Raw genomic sequence first — 18,773 nt, forward strand, 5'->3', positions numbered from 1 at the left:
TGGCTTATAGCAGGTGGCTCAGTGAATGTTTATTGACTGAATGACTTTTGTAAAATCATGTGTAATAGCATACCAAGCTGTCATGTCATATATATTTTCTAACTCCATTCTTTTTGTGAACCATGTAATTGGTTGTAAAATGCTCACTTTTTTATGGAAAACCAAGGATAACAGAAAATACTCAGCTCTCTAACTTTCTGAAACTTCAGAGAGTGTGGAGAAATTCTTTAAAAATGTTTATAGCAAGTTTGAAATTATTATTAAACATTTTTTTTTCTGTTAAGTAAACCCCTGTGCCCAATGTGAGTCTTGAGCTCATGACCCCAAACTCAAGAGTCTCATACTCTACTGACTGAGCCAGCCAGGTGCCAGCAAGTTTGAAATTATTTAAATTTAAACAAACTGCGGGTTTGTAAAAATCAAAGATGTTAAATTTTTACAGTTCAAAGTTTGATAATTCCTCTTCTCAGTTTTGAAGCAGTTAGCCTTAGATTTGAACCAGAGTTTCTCATTTTCTGAGGCTTTCTTCCTGACATAATGCCTAAAAATCTAAAGCCATGATTTAAAAAATGTTTTTATATAGATATTAGTTTTGCAACAACTGTTGGTATTCTGTTTAGTTTAAAATTTTTGTACAATATTCACTTTAAAGTCATGGTTTTATTGCTAAAGTCTTCTTAAATTATTGGTAAACTTTTCTTAAAATTATAAAAGCATTTTATAAAGAAACTTTTATTGTTCATCTGAAATGTGAATAGAATTGTTTTGGGAATAAAAGGGTCTTTTTGAAAGTTCTGTGCACTTTGTAAATAGTGTTCTCCGTGCTTCCCATTTCATAAGCATTGAAATATGAGGAGGTATTTAAGGAGTGGATGATTGCAATTCCAGACATGATATATTCAATAAAGAAATATATTTAATATGAAAGAGAATGGAACTCGTTTAAGAGGAATATTGACAACTTGTGGTTCTGGGCAGACTAGATATTACCTTACAGAAAATGAAGAGAAAATAAACCTTACTGTCTTGAATTGGGGGTTTTTTAAGTGACACCTGTTTGATTTTGTAAACTGTAGGTAGAATGCAGACAACGATTAGAAATTAAGACTTATTTTGTTTATGTGATTTACATGAATGTTTTTCCTATAATTCACATTTTACGGTTTTTAAAGGTAATTCCTAAATAATAACTCACTTCTAGGATTTTGTTCCTGTGAATGTAAGTAATTGGCTTTTGCATGCCCCAAAAATGTATATAATTAATTTATTTTCATTTATTTGTGCTTACTATAGAGAGTACAGGTGCATTCCCTATCTTAGAGGCAAGTCAGGTAACTCTGGAGCATCATTGTTAAGTGTGCTCCAATACACAGCCAACTTACAACTGGGTGTCCTCTGAACAGAATTGATAAACTATGCTTGGCAAATAATTGCTGCTGCTTATGCTAAAATATGGATTCTGCTTGGTATAAACTAAAAACAGTGGCTCCCCTCATGTATCAAAAAGCAAAACAGAGTTTAGCAAAGCATTCAGCAGACCTTAACTAACTACTGGTTATATTCAAGCTGCAGTACGGTGTTTAAGAAAAAATTTGAGACCGATTAAAAACCAGAAGTTGCATTGTTCTTACTTGCTTGGGCACTTCCATTTTTTCACCCTTTTAGCCCTAGGGATGATAGGTGACGATATCTTCTGAAGATACCGACATACTGGTGTTTTAGAAATTAGACACTTTATCAGAGTGGCATAGGATTATTTAGCTTGAAAGGGGACAGTACTTGAAATGATTTATTTAGATATTAAGAATTATAAATGGAAAATCAGTTCCTTATGTTAGTACAAGAACAAATTGTCTCTTGTTAAAATACAAGAACAGTAAGTTAAGAGCCAATTTAACAACAAAAAACCCTAATTCCTGAAATTTCATGTGTATTTGTTTTTAAGGGTCTAACCTTTGACCTTTGATCTGAGCTGAGAAAATGGTCAGTAATAAAATCATTAAATATTTTGTTTCAAGTTTCCTTTCTTTTTCTTGAGGGTTAAAGGAGTTTTTTCTTGTCTTAAAGCTGACATAGCATTTCATAGTTGGGTGGGAATGCTGTAATATGTGCTTTTCTTTTTTTTTTTTTTTTTTATTTATGATAGTCACAGAGAGAGAGAGAGGCAGAGACACAGGCAGAGGGAGAAGCAGGCTCCATGCACCGGGAGCCCGATATGGGATTCGATCCCGGGTCTCCAGGATCGCGCCCTGGGCCAAAGGCAGGCGCTGAACCGCTGCGCCACCCAGGGTTCCCGTGCTTTTCTTGCTTTAAAGCAGTTACATAAAACTAGTTGCCATGGTGATATTTAATAATTTTAGCAAGCTATAAGAAAATATTATATGTTTGCATAGGGTTTTATCTCCTATGTATGCTTATATATACTATCTCATTTGGTGCTTACAACAATTCTATGAGAAGGGGAAGTTACGAATTATTGTAGTTTTCTTGTTAGAGATGAGAAGACAGGCTTAGGATGGTCAGACCACAAATCTAGTTAGCGGAAAATCTGGGACTTAAATTTATATCTCTTTAAGCTCTATGTTCTTTCTAAAGTTGATTGCATATATACTGTGTACTTCACGTATATAACAGACACCTAGAGAGAGCCCATTTAAAAATATGCTAGTCCTGAGGCACCTGGATAGCTCAGTTGGTTAAGCATCCAACTCTTGATATCAGCTCAGGTTTTGATCTCAAGGTTGTGAGTTCAAGCCCTGTTGTTGGGCTCCACGCTGGTGTGGAGCCTACTTAATTTTTTAAAAATTAAAATATACTAGTCCTATACTCAATTTTGTGTTTTGAAAGACACAATTTTCTAAGATGTGCATTGTTAAACATATGCATTTGTTATCTGCGGCACCTCTAAAGCTGAAAGGATGTGCATAAACTGTGTACCACATTGTCTTATATATACAAGAAGGTACAATTCATGGTCGATATGGTGAGATGTGATACAGAGCATTATATACTATAGCTTTATATATCTTTAGTTTTCATAATGTAATCTTATATCCTTGCCAAAAATAAGTTTTTTGATCTTGAAATAATATGCTTATATATCACATTTAGATAATATGTACTTACATGTTTATATTTAAATGTATTTGTTTCAAAAAAAAAATAAATAAATGTATTTGTATAATTCGGTTAAGTATATTAATAATTAATTATATTTCGTGTACCTATATCATATATAAATAGAATTATTTACAGTCTGTTAGAACATAGTAGTGATATTTAATTAGAAAATATAAGTAACTATACAATTTAGTAACTATCAGCTCAGTAATTTTTCTGTTGTTTTTATTCAGGGATATTGGAGAAACAAGAAACTTGGCTTTTTGTTGTTGCTTTTTAAAAAGATTTTATTTATTTTTGAGAGAGAGAGAACACAAGGGGGAGTAGGAGCAGAGGGCGAGGGAGAAGCAGATGACCTTCTCCACTGAGTAGGAAGCCTGACACAGGGTTCCATTCCAGGACCCTGGGATCAGGAGCCTAGCTGAAGGCAGATAGATGTTCAGCCAACTGAGCCAGCCAGATGTCCCAAGAAACCTGGTTTTAATGTAACTCTCTTGTGGTTTCTTTCCCCTTTCAGAAGTTTCTAGCCTTTGTTTTGAAGTATAAAAGTGACCCATAGAAGAATGTATTTATCTCAGATAGCTGAGTAATTAAATACTGGCAATTCTTGAGTTTTATTTTGTAGATTCTATTTAGATTTAACCACTGACATGAAAATAAGTGATATTCTCTTTAATCAAATAAATTCTCATTGATGATTGGAATGCAATTTTGTAAAAAATCTATCATGTATTTCTTTGCCAAACCAATCTCCATTGGTAAAGTATCCTTGGAAAGACTTGCATTGTTGCCACCTCATTTGTAGTAATGTTCCTTTATTTTCTAAAATGATGGTTTCAAGGAAAGGAATGTTGGTAGCATTTCTTTCCTTATTGCATTTTGGATAAATTAGAAACTTGTGATAGAAACAAGTAAGTGCTGTTTTATATTGACTTGTGTTGTTTTCATCCCATTCTTTCTCTTGGGCAAAGGACATACATGTTTTGTTAATAAACTGCTTTGGTGAGGCCGAGGGGTGGGGAACCTGTTGCATTTGTTTGTGCATTGAAAGTGCTGGAAAGTTGGGGTGCCTCGGTGGGTCAGTCAGTTGAGTGCCTGGCTCTGGATTTCATCTCAGGTCATGATCTCAGGTTTCTGACATGGAGCCCCACATCTATCGGGCTCTGCACTCAGTGGGCAGTCTGTTTCCCCCTCCCTCTGCCCCTTCTCTTGCTTGTATATGCCTGTGAATATGCTCTCTTTCTCTCTCAAAAATAAATTAAGTAGATCTTTTTTAAAAAGTGCTGGAAAGTCACCTCATATGTAGAGAAAAGAAGAGTATGTTAGAGACTTTTTATTTTGAGGAAGTGTGAAAGAGGAAAGGATTTGGAGCACTGTCTAAAGTCAGCTTCCTTTTTTTCGTAGAGAAGATATTCTTCCATTGTGCAAGGAAAATCTTACGGCAATTGCATTGCAACATTACACATAGAGTAAAGTTATGAGAAGCTGCTTTTTTTTTTTTATTTTTTAAGAAGCACACTTCATTAGTACTATCGGTATAATTTGATCTATGTGGATTATGGATCAAAAATAAGTTTGAACGGGCACTGAGGGGGGCACTTGATGGGATGAGCACTGGGTGTTATTCTATATGTTGGCAAATTGAACACCAATAAAAAATAAATTAAAAAACAACAAAAGTATTTCTTCTTCCTATAAAAAAATAAGTCTGAAGTTTTTTTTAAAAGATTTTATTTATTTATTCATGAAAGACGCACACAGAGAGAGGCAGAGACACAGGCAGAGGAGAAGCAGGCTCCATGCAGGGAGCCTGACGTGGGACTCCATCCTGAGACTCCTGGTTCATGCCCTGAGCTGAAGGCAGACGCTTAACCGCTGAGCCACCGAGGCGTCCCAAGTCTAAAGATTTTTTTTCAAGTCTAAAGATTCAAAGCACTGTTCCATTTGTAGTGACTTAATATTAGTAGCTTACAGATCAGTGTTCTACGATCTCTGTCTCCTTTGCCTTTTGTACAGTGCTGAAATACTACTCTATAGCACTGTACAGTTAGGCTTGTTAAGCACAGGATGACTAGATTTACACCTTTCCTTGGCGCAAGGTCCTGCTTAAGCATAAATTCTGGAGAGGATTGTATTATTTGGTAACGGAATCTCCCAAAGCTACTTTTGTGGATTTGATCCTGATACAGAGTTTCACTAATTTTTTTTTTTTTTAAAGCTGGTGAATGGGATTTTTTTTTTCTCTTGGCATTGAAATATACAACTTGTTAAAATGCTGTAATAAGTGTGACAGAAATCCAGATAACTTGAAAATTTTGCCATTACCAGATTGTGCTTTCATGGACAGTAAGGTATCATGGTCATTTTTTAATATGTCTCATACTGTTTGTTGTTAGAAAGTTTTGCTGGTTTGAGGGGACGTGGGTGGCTCAGTCGGTTAAGCATCAGACTCTTGATTTTGGCTCAGGTCATGATCTCAGAGTTGTGAGATAGAGCCCCATGTTAGGCTCCACACTGGGCATGAGCCTGCTTGAGATTCTCTCTCTCCCTTTCCCTCTGCCCCCCAACCCCCCATGCCAACCTGCTCACCAACATGCACACGCATTCTCTCTCAAAAACAAAACAACCTTTTTTATAAAAAAAGTTTTGATGGTTTGAGATTGGTATTTAAAAATAAGTTACACATGGGTGCCTGGCTGGCTCAGTCAGTAGCACATGGGACTCTTAATCTCAGGGTTGTGAATTCAAGTCCCATATAGAGTTTACCTAAAAATATATATAAATAAATAAAAATAAGTTACACAGTACATATTATGGTCATGAACTTATTCCGTATCTATTTCAGGAGTGAATGTGTAACAAAGTTGTGTGATTTTCATTATTACCAAATATTACACAAAATATTCAGGAACTAATAAACGAGTATTGGTGTGGTAGTAATTTATAACCAGTTTGTTAACAATAGTAGCAAAAAAAAAAAAAAAAAACAATAGTAGCAAAATAAATTCAGACAAAGCTTTTGTTGCTGATGTTCTCATGACCTGGGCGTTAAGAAATAACCAGAAATAAGGTGGCAAAAAGTAAGTCTTGAAACCACAATTTTAACGTGTGCAACTTGACACTATTACACAATCTGCTGGTACTTACAACTAGTTAGCTGGTCATTTTTGAGTTTTAAATAATTGATCAGAGGCTTGTACCTGGATGTAATATGTTATATATATGTTTATATTTATATTTATATTTATATTTATCTATATATATAGTCAAACTGGCCTGTCATGGTTTAATTTGTGCTCATAGTGATGTACATTCCAGGCAAATTTAAACAGATTATATACACATGAAAGGGACCTCCTCCCACCTTTTTTGAGTGGGTTTCAGATATTAGGACTTGAGATAAACTTTGGAATTACCAGCTAGAATATAGGCTACATGAGAGCACGCCTTTTTGTTCACTGCTAGATCTTTGGTACCTCACACGGTGGCTAGCAGGTAGTGATGCTCAATATATATTTATTGAAGGTTTAAATAAAAGACTAATTTTGGGGGCACCTGGGTAGCTCAGTGGTTGAGTGTCTGCCTTTGGCTCAGGTCCTGATCCCAGGGTCCTGAGATTGAGTCCCATATCAGGCTCCCCAGAGGGAGCCTGCTTCTCCCTCTATGTTTCTGCCTCTCCTTGTGTCTCTCATGAATTTTTTTTTTAAAGTACTTTTTTGGCAGGGAAGGAAAATTCAGAGCAAATATTAGAGAGAGGTATAGGAAAGTTATGGAAACTTAAGGAGAGTGTTTTAAGGAGAGAATCTAACTTTGTAGGTAAAGAGAACAAGGACTAAAGATAGATGATTAATGACTTTTTGGGCAGTTTTAGTAGAAAGATGGAGAGTTTGAGTGGATGAGGAGAGAGTAAGTAGAGATGAGTGGTGACTACTGTTTTCAGGGAGGTAAACTGTAAAAAGAAGGAGAGAGATGACTTTGAAAGGGAGTAGGTCATGTATAGGACTTGTGAATAAGCATATGTGGAAATATTTGAGGAAAGAATAATGATCCCAGGCTATTCTTTATATTTGTTATATTGGTCTTTATATTTTTGAATGCTAGAAGTTCTGAATCCATTTTATTTCTTGGCTCTGTTTAATACTGCTAGCTGATTCAGGAGTTTGAGTAGTATCCTAGAGAAATACCATGTTTAAGATGTTTACATAGCAGACTTTGGACTTTTATTTTTCCTTAGTAGTGGAAATAAAATTTTAAACTTAGCTTTAAAATTTTTGTTTTTATCAAACAATAATATATGTCTTAGACCCTGACCACTTTAAGGCGCAAAATTAATTTTTTAAAAATTGGGAAAAGAATTGGTAATTGGTTGGTATCTGTACTTTTTTTTTTTAAAAAGATTTTATTTATTCATAGGAGGTACAGAGAAAGAGAGAAGCAGAGACACAGGCAGAGGCAGATGCAGGCTCCATGCAGGGAGCCTGATGTGGGACTCCATCCTGGGACTCCAGGACCACGCCCTGGGCCAAAGGCAGGCGCTAAACTGCTGATCCACCCAGGGATCCTGGTACCCGTACTCTTCGCAGTTTAAGTGATTAACATATATTCTAGGTCCCATGTGGGGTTTTTGGGGGTTTTTTGGGTAATTATAGAAAAGGACTAGATTTTAAGAATTTGGAAAACTGGTGAAGTTGATTTGGTTTACTTGATAGACTGAGAGGCTTTGTGAATTAATTTTTTTTCTATTTCAGAGAACATCCTATCCAAAGTGTTTTAGAAATTTCTCTCACTATGCTCAAGTGGCATTTTTTTATTCTGAAGTTGAATAGACTATGAGAAATCATACAGACCATCTAATTTGCTGGGAATGATTACTAATTGCATCATTCTAGGGCTGTTTCATTATTTTGTATAAATGCTTTCTTTTTTTTTTTTTAAGATTTTTTTTTTTATTCATGAGACGCATAGGCAGAGGCAGAAGCAGACTCCATGCAAGGAGCCTGATGTGGGATTCGATCCTGGGACCCTGGGATCATGCCCTGAGCTGAAGGCAGACACTCAACCGCGGAGCCACCCAGGCGCCCAATGCTTTCTGCTTTTTAAAAACCATTTATTGAGTGTTAGTTTTGTCTTTAAATATTTATTCTTAACTAAATGAAATGTGACTTAGTGTTCCTACATTTATGTTTTCTTTTGTCCTCAAAGTTTAGCTTTTTCTACATTTTATTATTGTCTCATTTGTTGGTGTCACATGTACCCGTAAATGGTTAATGTGAACAGCTTACTGTCCGACTCTTTTCCTTTGGAAAATGGTGAAGGCTTCAGTGCCTATGGAGACTATCCAGAAAGAGAAAGTTGAAAAGGACAGATTCAGGCAAGCTGTAGGCATTAAGTTGGAATGGAAAGAGGAATGGAAGGGAAACTGGTAGAACAGAATCCGTATGCTGTATAAATACTTCCCAATACTTTAAATTCATTGGTACCTGGTACTATCCCCATTTTATAGATGAAGAGTAAGTTTGTATTCTAGGTCACACAGCTATTAAGTGTATAGAATCTGGTATCACATTTTCTGATTTTAAATTTTATATTACTTTCTCTATAATATGTTGCCTCTAAGCCTTAATATCCTCAATTCCTTGGTGGCCTTGCTATTGAGCTATCAGCTGTTGAGGAGTTTGTTCCTTTCCCACAATGGTAGTTAACATGTACTGCTATCAACTTGAGGAATTAAAGAGTCAAGGCAAGCTCTTACCCCTTAACCCAAGGTGTGGCTCAATCCCTTCATAGTGACATACTCCTTCCTTGAAATGGTAAATGAGGGTTTGATACAGTAGCTTCATTTGAAAGCCTTAAATTAAAGCATCTCTAAACTTTTTCTGATGCAGTTACTTCTTTTGTAATATTTTTATTGACATTTAACTTAGGTACCATAAAATTTACCCATTTGAAGTATACATACAGTTCAGTGGTTTTGGTATATTTAAGCGTCAGGCAGTTATCACCAAGATGTAAGTTTATTTTATTTTTTTTAAGATGTAAGTTTAGACTATTTTCATTACCCCTCAAAGAAACCCCCTACCCAGTAGCAGTCACTCTCATTCCTTGTCATCCAGACCCCTGACGACCACTGATGTACCTTCTGTCTCTCTACATTTGCCTACTTTGGACATTTCTTGTGAATGAAATCATACAAAATGTGGCCTTCGTGTGGTTTCTTTCACTTACCATAATGTTTTCAGGTTTATCAACGTGTTATTTATATCAGTACTTCATTCCTTTTTATTGCTGAGTAATATTCCACTGTATGTACATACTACATTTCATTCATTCATTAGTGGATGGACATTTAGATTCCTTCTACTTTTTGGCTATTATAAATAATACCATCATAAGCACTAACGTACAAGTTTTTTGTCTTTTTTATGAGGTAGAATTTATATAACATTAAATTTTACCATTTTAACATGCACAATTCAGTGACATTGAGTACATTCACAGTTATGTATAACCATCACTCACCACTATTCATTTCCAGAATTTTCCATCATCCCAAACAGAAGCTTTATAAGTAATAAACAATAACTTCCCATTCACCTCTCTTCTCTCTAGCCCCAGTAACTTTTATTTTCTATCTCTATGAATTTGGCTATTTTAGGTACCTAATATAAGTATAATCATACAGTCTTTACTCTTTTGTGACTGGCTTATTTCACTTAGCATTTGTCTTCAGAGTTCATCCATGTTGTACCATATGTCAGAATGTCCTTTTTAAGGCTGAGTAATATTTCATTATACACTCACACTCACACACACACACACACACACACACACACACACCACCTTTTGTTTACCCATCCATTGATGCATGTTTGGGCAGTTTCCAATTTTTGGCTATTGTGAATAATGCTGCTGTGGATATGGATGTACAAATAACTGTTTGAGTCCATGTTTTTAGTTCCTTTGGGTATATACCCAGAAGTGGGATTGCTAGATTACATGATAATTCTCTGAACTTTTTAAATAACTACCAGACCTTTCCACAGTGGCTATACCATTTTACCTTCTCACCAGCAGTGCATAAGGATTGTAATTTCTCCACATCTTTGTCCTTTTTTTGATACTAGCCATCCTAATGGATGTGAAAAGTAGTGTGTCTTTTTGATATTAGCCATCCTTGTGAATGTGAAATGGCATCTTATTGTGCTTTTGATTTGAATTTCCCTAATGGCTAATGATGTCGATTGTCTTTTCATGTGCTTATTGGTCATTTGTGTATCTTTTTTGGAGAAAGAAGAGTTATCAGATGCCTTGGAAAGATTAAATTAAGGCAAAGTTTTGGATATTAGGCAGAAAGAGGGGGGGCATAGGGAGGGTGGTCCCTGTGGAGTGGTGGAAGTGAAAGAGGGAGGAGAAATAATGGAGAGTACAGGAGGAGGAATTGAGGGGAAGATGAAGGAGAAATAATGACATACATTGTTGAGAATTCTTTCAGAAAGCTTTGCTGTGAAAGGAACAATCAAGAGCTTGATACCTAGATGGAAAGGAAAGTTTGGAGGAGCTTTTGTAGTAGTGCAGATATTGTTTCTAATGACGATATTGAGCATATTGGAAAAAGAAAGTGGAAGATAGGAGAGGGGGATAATTGGTGGCACATGGCTTCAAAGGAGTTCAGGGTTAGAGAGAAGCCCCAGGTGACGTTACCAGTGTTAGACTAGAGACAGGATACGTAGACGTCTGTGCATAGAGGGAAGACAGAAATGATGTCTAAAGCTGATGGTAAATTGCTTATGTTTGTTTTTGGAGAGGGGTTGAGATCAAAGGGAAGAGAGAAGTCTGCTGGCCTATATTTTTTCTTTCAAGTCACTTGAGGTAAAGTGGCTCTGTAGGGATCCTGAAGAAAGTGAATAGGAAATTTTCAGCCAGCATTGATGGTAGAGAAGATGGTGAATTTATGATAGCATCATAAAGTTGTCTTAATTTATTTTCCCATGAAGTCTTTATTGAGCGGAGTGTAGGAACAAAAGAATCCAAAATTGGTTAGATTAACCAACCCAATGCTGAGAATCTGTAGCTTTCCAAGTGTGACCAGAGCACAAAGGAGTGATATTTAGGGTGTTAAGAATGTGCTTAAGGTCTTAGGCCATGGAATTAAGACAGAGGACAAGAAGTGAAACCACATGAAAGCTCTTCTAACAGGTTTATGCCACCCTTCTACTCTCTACTTTTAACTCCATCCACAGGAGCAGAAAGTTAATTTTCTTCCATGCTCAAAAATAGAACCAAAGGTTTTCTATCTTTTAACTTCCTTCCAAGTTTATTAGATTATGTAAACCTTTAAAAAAGAAGGAAGTTTGTTGTCAGTATGAGTTGACTTGTTTATCTTTACTCTTTCAGTATTCAGGAGGGGAGAACTAAAATGAAATAAAGTGGCACAAATGCCACATTGTTTTCTTCTTACTGATTATGTGAAGTATGGTTTCTTAAGTAGTAGCTACTTACTAATACTTTAAGCAAAGACATATATGTTTGAGGTGAGAATTATTATCATTCTTGTTTCTTGCAAATATTTGTTCATTTTAGACTATAATAATACCCCCCTCAAAAAAAGGACACGTTAATTTTCTTATGATTATATTAATTATATTAAAATTAATTATATTAAGCACTCTACTTGAAGTAAACATTTTTTAATAGCTTCCCAGTGTATGTGTGGGAAAGAGTGGATAGGGAGTGGGGATAGTGTACTATTTCTCTAACACATACATGCTGTATGTTAGTTTTAAAGCTTCCCTTTTTAAAAGACTTACTACATGTCATTAATATGATGAACATTTTCATGTCATTGTTTTTCAGCATTTTAAATTGTTGCCTAGTATTTCATCCACTGATTTAAATCAGTTCCTCATTTTAAAACTGCTACATTGTAGTTTTTGTAGGTACTACTTTGAACATGCTTTTAGCCGAGTCATTTTATTCTCAATTCCTGCTGACTGAAAGGGTATGTTAAAAAGGAATCTGTTAATATTAAATTATTCAAGTAGTACATATAAATATAAGATACACTTTAGCTTTACTGACTGATGCTATGTGCAAAGTAAATGTCCATCCCATCTCGCTTCTCTGAGGTAGCCACCTTTCACAATTTTGGTTTTTGTTCTAATGGATACTGACATACCCCTGACCTACTTCCGGTCCCTAGCAACTTCTGTTTTCTTTCTGTCTCTGTGAATTTGACTATTGTACAGTTGTACAGTATTTGCCTTTTTGTGACTGGCTTATTTCACTGAGCATAATATCCTCAAGATCCATTCATGTTGTAGATGTGTCAGTTTCTTTCCTTTCTAAGGTTGAATAATATTACATTTTGTATGAATATACCCCATTTCATTTATCCATTTATCTGCTGAAGGGTATTTGGGTTTATTCCACCCTCAGCTACTGTGAATAATGCTGTTATGAACATAGGTGTACGAATATCTATTCAGTGTTCAAGTTTTCCAGTTTTCTTTTGGGTATATAATCAGAAGTGGAATTGCTGAATCATGATAGTTCTATATTTTAATTTTTTGAAGAATAGCCATACTGTTTTCCATAGTGGCTACACCATTTTACATTCTCACCAACACTTTTTTTGGTAGTTTCTCCATATTCTTGCCAACACTTTTTAAATTTTTATTTATTTAGTTATTTTTTGATAATAGCCATCCCAATAGGTCTGGTTTTGATAGACTTGATTTTTAAATTCTTTCAGGCCTTCTTAAGAAGAATAAGTAGTTAATAAATAATATGTATGCATCATACACTTAACCAGTTGAACTATTGATTTTTATGTTTAAAATTAAGAGACCATCATATAGAGTCAAAAGTTAAAACAACTGTAATGTCCATTAACTGGTTAGTGGATAAATAAAACATATTATAGGGGTGCCTGCGTAGCTCAGTTGGTAAAGGGACCAACTCTTGATTTTGGCTCAGGGTTATGATCTCAGGGTCCTGAGATCGAGCCCCAGGGTCAGGCGCCATGCTGGGCATGGAGCCTGTTTGAAATTCTCTCTCCTTCTCCCTGTCTCCTCCCTCCATGCATGTGCTTACACTCGTGAGTGTTCTTTCTCTCTAAAAAAAAAAAAATATATATATATATATATATATAATATAGTATGTATATATATATAATGTAGTGTGTATATATATATATGCAGTAGAATATTACTTGTCAATAACACGTACTGATACATGCTAACAACATAGACTTTGAAAACATTATGCTCATGCACAAAGACCATATAAATAAGATTTCATATATAAAGTGTCCAGAATTGGGGCACTGGCTGGCTCAATTGGGGGAGGATGCAACTCTTGATCTTGAGGTCGTGAGTTTGGAGTTTGAACCCCTGTGTTGGGTATAGAGATTACTTAAAAATGAATAAACTTTAAAAAATAAATGTCTGGAATAGGTAAATGTATAGAAACAGAAAGTAAATGGTTGCCAGAGGCTGGGAGCAGAGTGGGAAGGGGTGGAAAATGACTAATAATGGATATGGAGTTTAATTGCAAAAAGATATGTATAAAAAAATTAAGAGGTGAACTAAGCCTTGCTTTCACCTCCTGTTTGGAATATGTACAATTAAAATTCATCAATTTTTGAAATTATAAGGAAAAGTTTCTAGAACATGGTTGAGGAAAAACAACGTAGAAGAAAGTGTAGGGGTGCCTGGGTGTCTTATTTGGTTAAGCATCTGACTTATGCTCATGGCTCAGGCCATGATCTCAGGTCCCTGGATCAAGCCCCGTATTGGGCTCCTCGCTCAGTGGAGGGTTGGCTTGTCCCTCTCCCTTTCCTACTGTCCCTCCTCCTGCTTGTGCTGTCTGTCTCTCTCAAATAAATAAATGAAATCTTAAAATAAGAAAAGCAATATACAGTATCCCCCCCCCCCAGCAGATTTTCTATGGCTTTAACTTTTAGGAATACAACATATGTAATTTAGTTGCTTTTAAAAATTATAATTTCAGACATATTCATTGTATGGCTAATTCAGAAAATAATTATGTACAGAATTTCAAATTGAATTTATTGTTCCTAGAAGCATTTAGAAATCTATAATTTGTAGTGCTTGAGAAATTCAAGTCCCCCCTCTTCCCCTTTTAACTTTCATTGTGCAAATGTTTCCATGTGCTAGAAGTTACCATTTGGTTGAAGAGGAAAAATCTTCCTCAGTTGTTAGCTTAAGCATTAAACTAACTTCATACGAATGCAGTCACATTGTTTGCCTTGCTATAGTTTTAAAACGACTTGGGTTACAATGCTTAGATTAGGTGATTTTGCCACAAAACATCAGGTGAGGGAATAAATATTCTATTGTGTTCTATTTAGGTTTTGAAAATATGTCATTGATACATCATCAACAGTAACATATAACATTATACTAACAAATAAGGTTTCGGTTCATAGAACCAGGAAAAGGTGCATTTCTGTTATTTGCTTTGAATTTGCTTTGCCATGAGCCTTCTGAGCAAAGTAGACAATTGTTTTTTGGACTAACTGGGATAAATGGACAAGGCCTGTATTTTTCTATTTTAAGACCCGCCTGCGTATACAGTACATTTCTACCAACCTTTAGACTGTGAGGTCAGTAAGAAGCGTCCATATTCAAAGAAGATTTAAAAATCCATAACCCACCCAATGATATTCCACAAGACATGCGTCTTGTTTTGAATGTTAGGTATTGCTTATTCAAAAGTAGAAGGAAACTTGGTTTAGGGGAAGGAACAGTCTGTTTCAGAGCTAAGTGCCATAGAGTTCCTATCTCTTGATAAGAACTTGATCCTTAAATAAATTATTTAATTTCACTATTTTCAACTCTTTTTCTACTTTTACAAGTACATTTGTAATATTGAAAGTCTGATAACTGAACTTTTGAATACCTTGTTCAGAAGATAATGTTACTCTTAGTGAGAAATTCCTTTTACTGCTTAAGTTGGGGCATTTTCTGGTTTCTTGTTCAAGATTCTATTGCAGAGACCATATCTGAGGTTCCCTGGGGGCAGCAAAGGACCCATTGCAGCTGTATCAACAGAGATGTGCGCGTACATTATGATGATTTGAAAAGTATGTTGAGGGTCGGGCATTTTGCCCCAAAATACTGACTTTGTTGTCTGGATAGTAAAGGATTTTTGGGCAGAATTACTTCAAAAAGGAACCAAGAAATGGAAAAGCTCTTCGTTTCTATGGTAGAAGAATTCCATCTTGTACAGTGGTGTTTTCATTTCATTTATCTATTTGATCATGAAAAATATGGTGTTTACTCATCAAAGGTCACATGCCATTTTCTTTGTTTCATGGTTACAATCTTTCAAATTCTGACAGGCTGTCTTGTATGCTTTGGCCAGAATATAATAGATCAACCCCATCTTTACCAGCTGTAGACCTGAACCATTCATTAGTAGACTTGAAAGCTCTTTCCCTCACTTTCTCCTCCGACACGGTGGTGACCATATAGCAAAAGAACAAAATGTTTCTTGTATGGTTACTAGTTATTTTCTTATTCTTATGAATTTTTAGTAGCTTTGTTAAGAAATCTCTCAAATTTGATCACTGCATTTGTGTTGAATATGATCCCAAGTATTTACATTTTCATTTAATTCCTTTCTCTTAAGAGGGCAACACTGTACATTTAAACTAATATTTTTGGAATCCTATCGATAGGGAAGATGTACATAGTTTTATTGAGAGAATGTGGGATGGGAGTAAACTTTTTCTCAAAACCACCTACACAGACAAAAATGTGACAAAGTCTTGATTTCCTGATTGTAGTGGGAGACTCTGCCTTTCAGGCTGCTTCAAAGAATTTTAGAAATTGGCTGAGTTACGAATTTTTATTGTAAAGATTTCTTGTGTATTGTATATTAAAATTATAAATAATGAAATTTCAGCTTTTGAGAATTTTGAGGAATTAGTTATTTTAGGTTGTTATTTCATGACTAAAAATTCATAACATTTGTGAAAGTTTCTTTTTAAATGTATTCTTTTTAGCCATGTACAAACAATTTGTTTTCATGTTTAATTCTCTCTTTAAACATAGTAGGCTGTACATAACTGCTTGATGATTTACTTGATGATGATGTATTGCTTTGCTTAAATATGTAATACAGTGATGCCTTTAGAGTGTTTTTGTTCTTCTAACATTACTTGGACACTGTAAGCCAGGTACTGCTCTAGGTATGATTTCTGTATAAAGTTACATACTAAGTATTCCTATATTGCAGTGCTTTGAATTCTTGGTTACATTTTATCATTTCTCCTCCTTGCGAATATTTAGCATAATACTAGAAACACAAATTTTGGAACCCGACTGTTAAAATTTAAATCTTGGCTTTAGTACTTTCTTGATAAGTGATCATAAGCTGTATAACTAACTCCTCTTTGCTTCAACCGTTGCATATGTAAACTGGGGCCAGTGATGATTGTGGTTACTTCATATAGAGTTGTGAGAATTTAAAAAACACAGGCACAGTGTTTGGAATAGTGTCTGGCACAAAGATAGTGCTATATAAAGTGTTAGTCATTACTATTACCATGAGTCGCACTATTACCATGGCTTTTCAGTGCTGTCAGCTTGCTTACACTGTCTTCTCTTTTTAAATTTCTTTAATCTTAGAAAACATAACCAAGCTTATTAGAACTATGCAAAATAAGAGTAAGTTGCGTGAAATGTGAGATTCCCTTTCAAGGAACCTTCTTTTCATAGATACAGACTTTAGTAAGCCATACTTATATATGAATCTTACATGGGAAAAAAATAAGTAACATTGATCTATTAAGGACTTGTTTTTTAGGGAAAAAGATCTTGAAGAAGCTCTGGAAGCAGGAGGTTGTGATCTTGAAACTTTGAGAAATATAATTCAGGGGAGACCACTACCTGCTGATCTGAGAGCCAAAGTTTGGAAGGTAACTGGAAACTAAAACAAACTGTAATCACTTAAGAAGAACATTTGAGAATTTTTATGTTCGGTTGTTTACATTGCAGAAAACTTATGAGCATGCTGTGTCTAGAGAATTTATCGAACAGAGCAACTTATTGAAATGTATGTTTCTGTCATGTTTGGTTATTTAATAATTTAGAATTTGAAAGGCAGTGTTTTTTGTTTGTAGTTATTAGAAATGATGTCTATGAAGATTGTGTAATGAAATGGGAAAATGCAAACAGTGAGTAAAATAGGATTTATAATTGTAGCTGGAATTACCTCAGCTATGTTAAAAGACAGGATGGGGAGGGCACATAGGTCTCTGGCATTGGAATTATACGACATTTTACTTTGTTTATTTTCCTCTTTGGCTGTTCTCCAGTGCATGTGTATTATCATTTTTTTTAATTTTAAACTAAGATTTTGTTATGATTATAAAAACTCACCTTTGTTAAAACATATAAGCATAGGAAAAGATAAAAATCATTGGCTGTCTATCACCTATAAATAATTATGTCTTGGCATATATCTTTTTATATTTTTCTTCTCTGCACACATATATATATGTAACAGAAATGGAATAATAACTATGTATATAGAATTCTGAATGTTTTATTATAGAAATTTAAAACACACACAGAAGTAGAGACCTGTATAATGAACCCCCATGACCCATCTCTCTTTTATAAGGACACTAACTCCATTATGAGGGCTCTACCCTCATGACCTAATCACCCCCCAAAGGCCTCACCTCTAGATAACATCGTATTGGGGATTAGGTTTCAACATATAAATTTTGTGTGGGCACACAAACATTCAGTCTCTAGCATTGACGATATTTGCTTCAAATAAATTTATATATGCTATTCATTTGATTGACATGAAGTAATAAAATTTAATATGGGAAGATATAAAATAATTGTGTTTGTTGCAATATGACTTAAGGGATCAGCATTTGGTGGAGTGTAAATACATTATTTTGTAATCTTAGAAGTATGCATTATTATTTCTAAATTCAGGACTTTCCACTATTACAGCATATTTTTCAAGAATGAGAAATGAAATTTGAAGCTAGTTGCTTTTATCTTTCTTCCAGATTGCTCTAAATGTTGCAGGAAAAGGTGATAGTTTGGCATCATGGGATGGTATTTTAGACTTGCCAGAACAGAATGCCATTCACAAAGATTGTCTTGAGTTTATTGGTAAGTTTAATAATTGTTTCCAACAGTGAAAATTTTGAAAATAATATTTTGAGGTAGAAGAGTTAATCTATTAGAATCATTTTGTTGTAATTTGGGATATGTTGAGTTTGTGAAGGGCTAGTACATAGTTTTAGAACTTCTCTTTTTGAAATTCTTATGAAGTGATGTCTAGTATTTTTAAGAGAGTACAATTTATAGTTTTTTTTAAACTGGGTGTTCAGTTCTTCAGCTACCTGTACAGTCTTGTTGCAGTTTTAAAATTGTTTTTTGTGTCTAAAGATTTGTATCATTGGATATAGTCTGCACATTAAAGGGCTCTGTGTTCTAAAAGTCTGTTCATCATAGGTAATGATCTGCTATTAAAAAAATAACTTTTAAAAAAAATATTTATTTTTAAAAAAGATTTTATTTATTCATGAGAGACACAGAGAGAGAGAGAGAGAGAGAGAGAGGCAGAGACACAGACAGAGGGAGAAGCAGGCTCCATGG

General features: G+C 34.9%; 1 protein-coding gene across 4 annotated transcripts in view; it reads left to right on the forward strand.

Moving 5' to 3' along the window:
- The window catches only part of TBC1D23 (TBC1 domain family member 23), a 56,879-nt gene that overhangs the window by 3,943 nt on the left and 34,163 nt on the right, over positions 1-18,773 (forward strand). For all 4 annotated transcript variants that reach the window (XM_025989930.2, XM_025989928.2, XM_025989929.2 and 1 more), the window contains exons 2-3: positions 16,954-17,065; positions 18,179-18,284. In XM_025989930.2, the coding sequence (XP_025845715.1) occupies positions 16,954-17,065; positions 18,179-18,284 (218 nt within the window). The remainder of the gene's footprint in view (positions 1-16,953; positions 17,066-18,178; positions 18,285-18,773) is intronic.

The sequence above is a fragment of the Vulpes vulpes genome, chromosome 1, assembly GCF_048418805.1.
Source record: "Vulpes vulpes isolate BD-2025 chromosome 1, VulVul3, whole genome shotgun sequence".
Taxonomy (NCBI): domain Eukaryota; kingdom Metazoa; phylum Chordata; class Mammalia; order Carnivora; family Canidae; genus Vulpes; species Vulpes vulpes.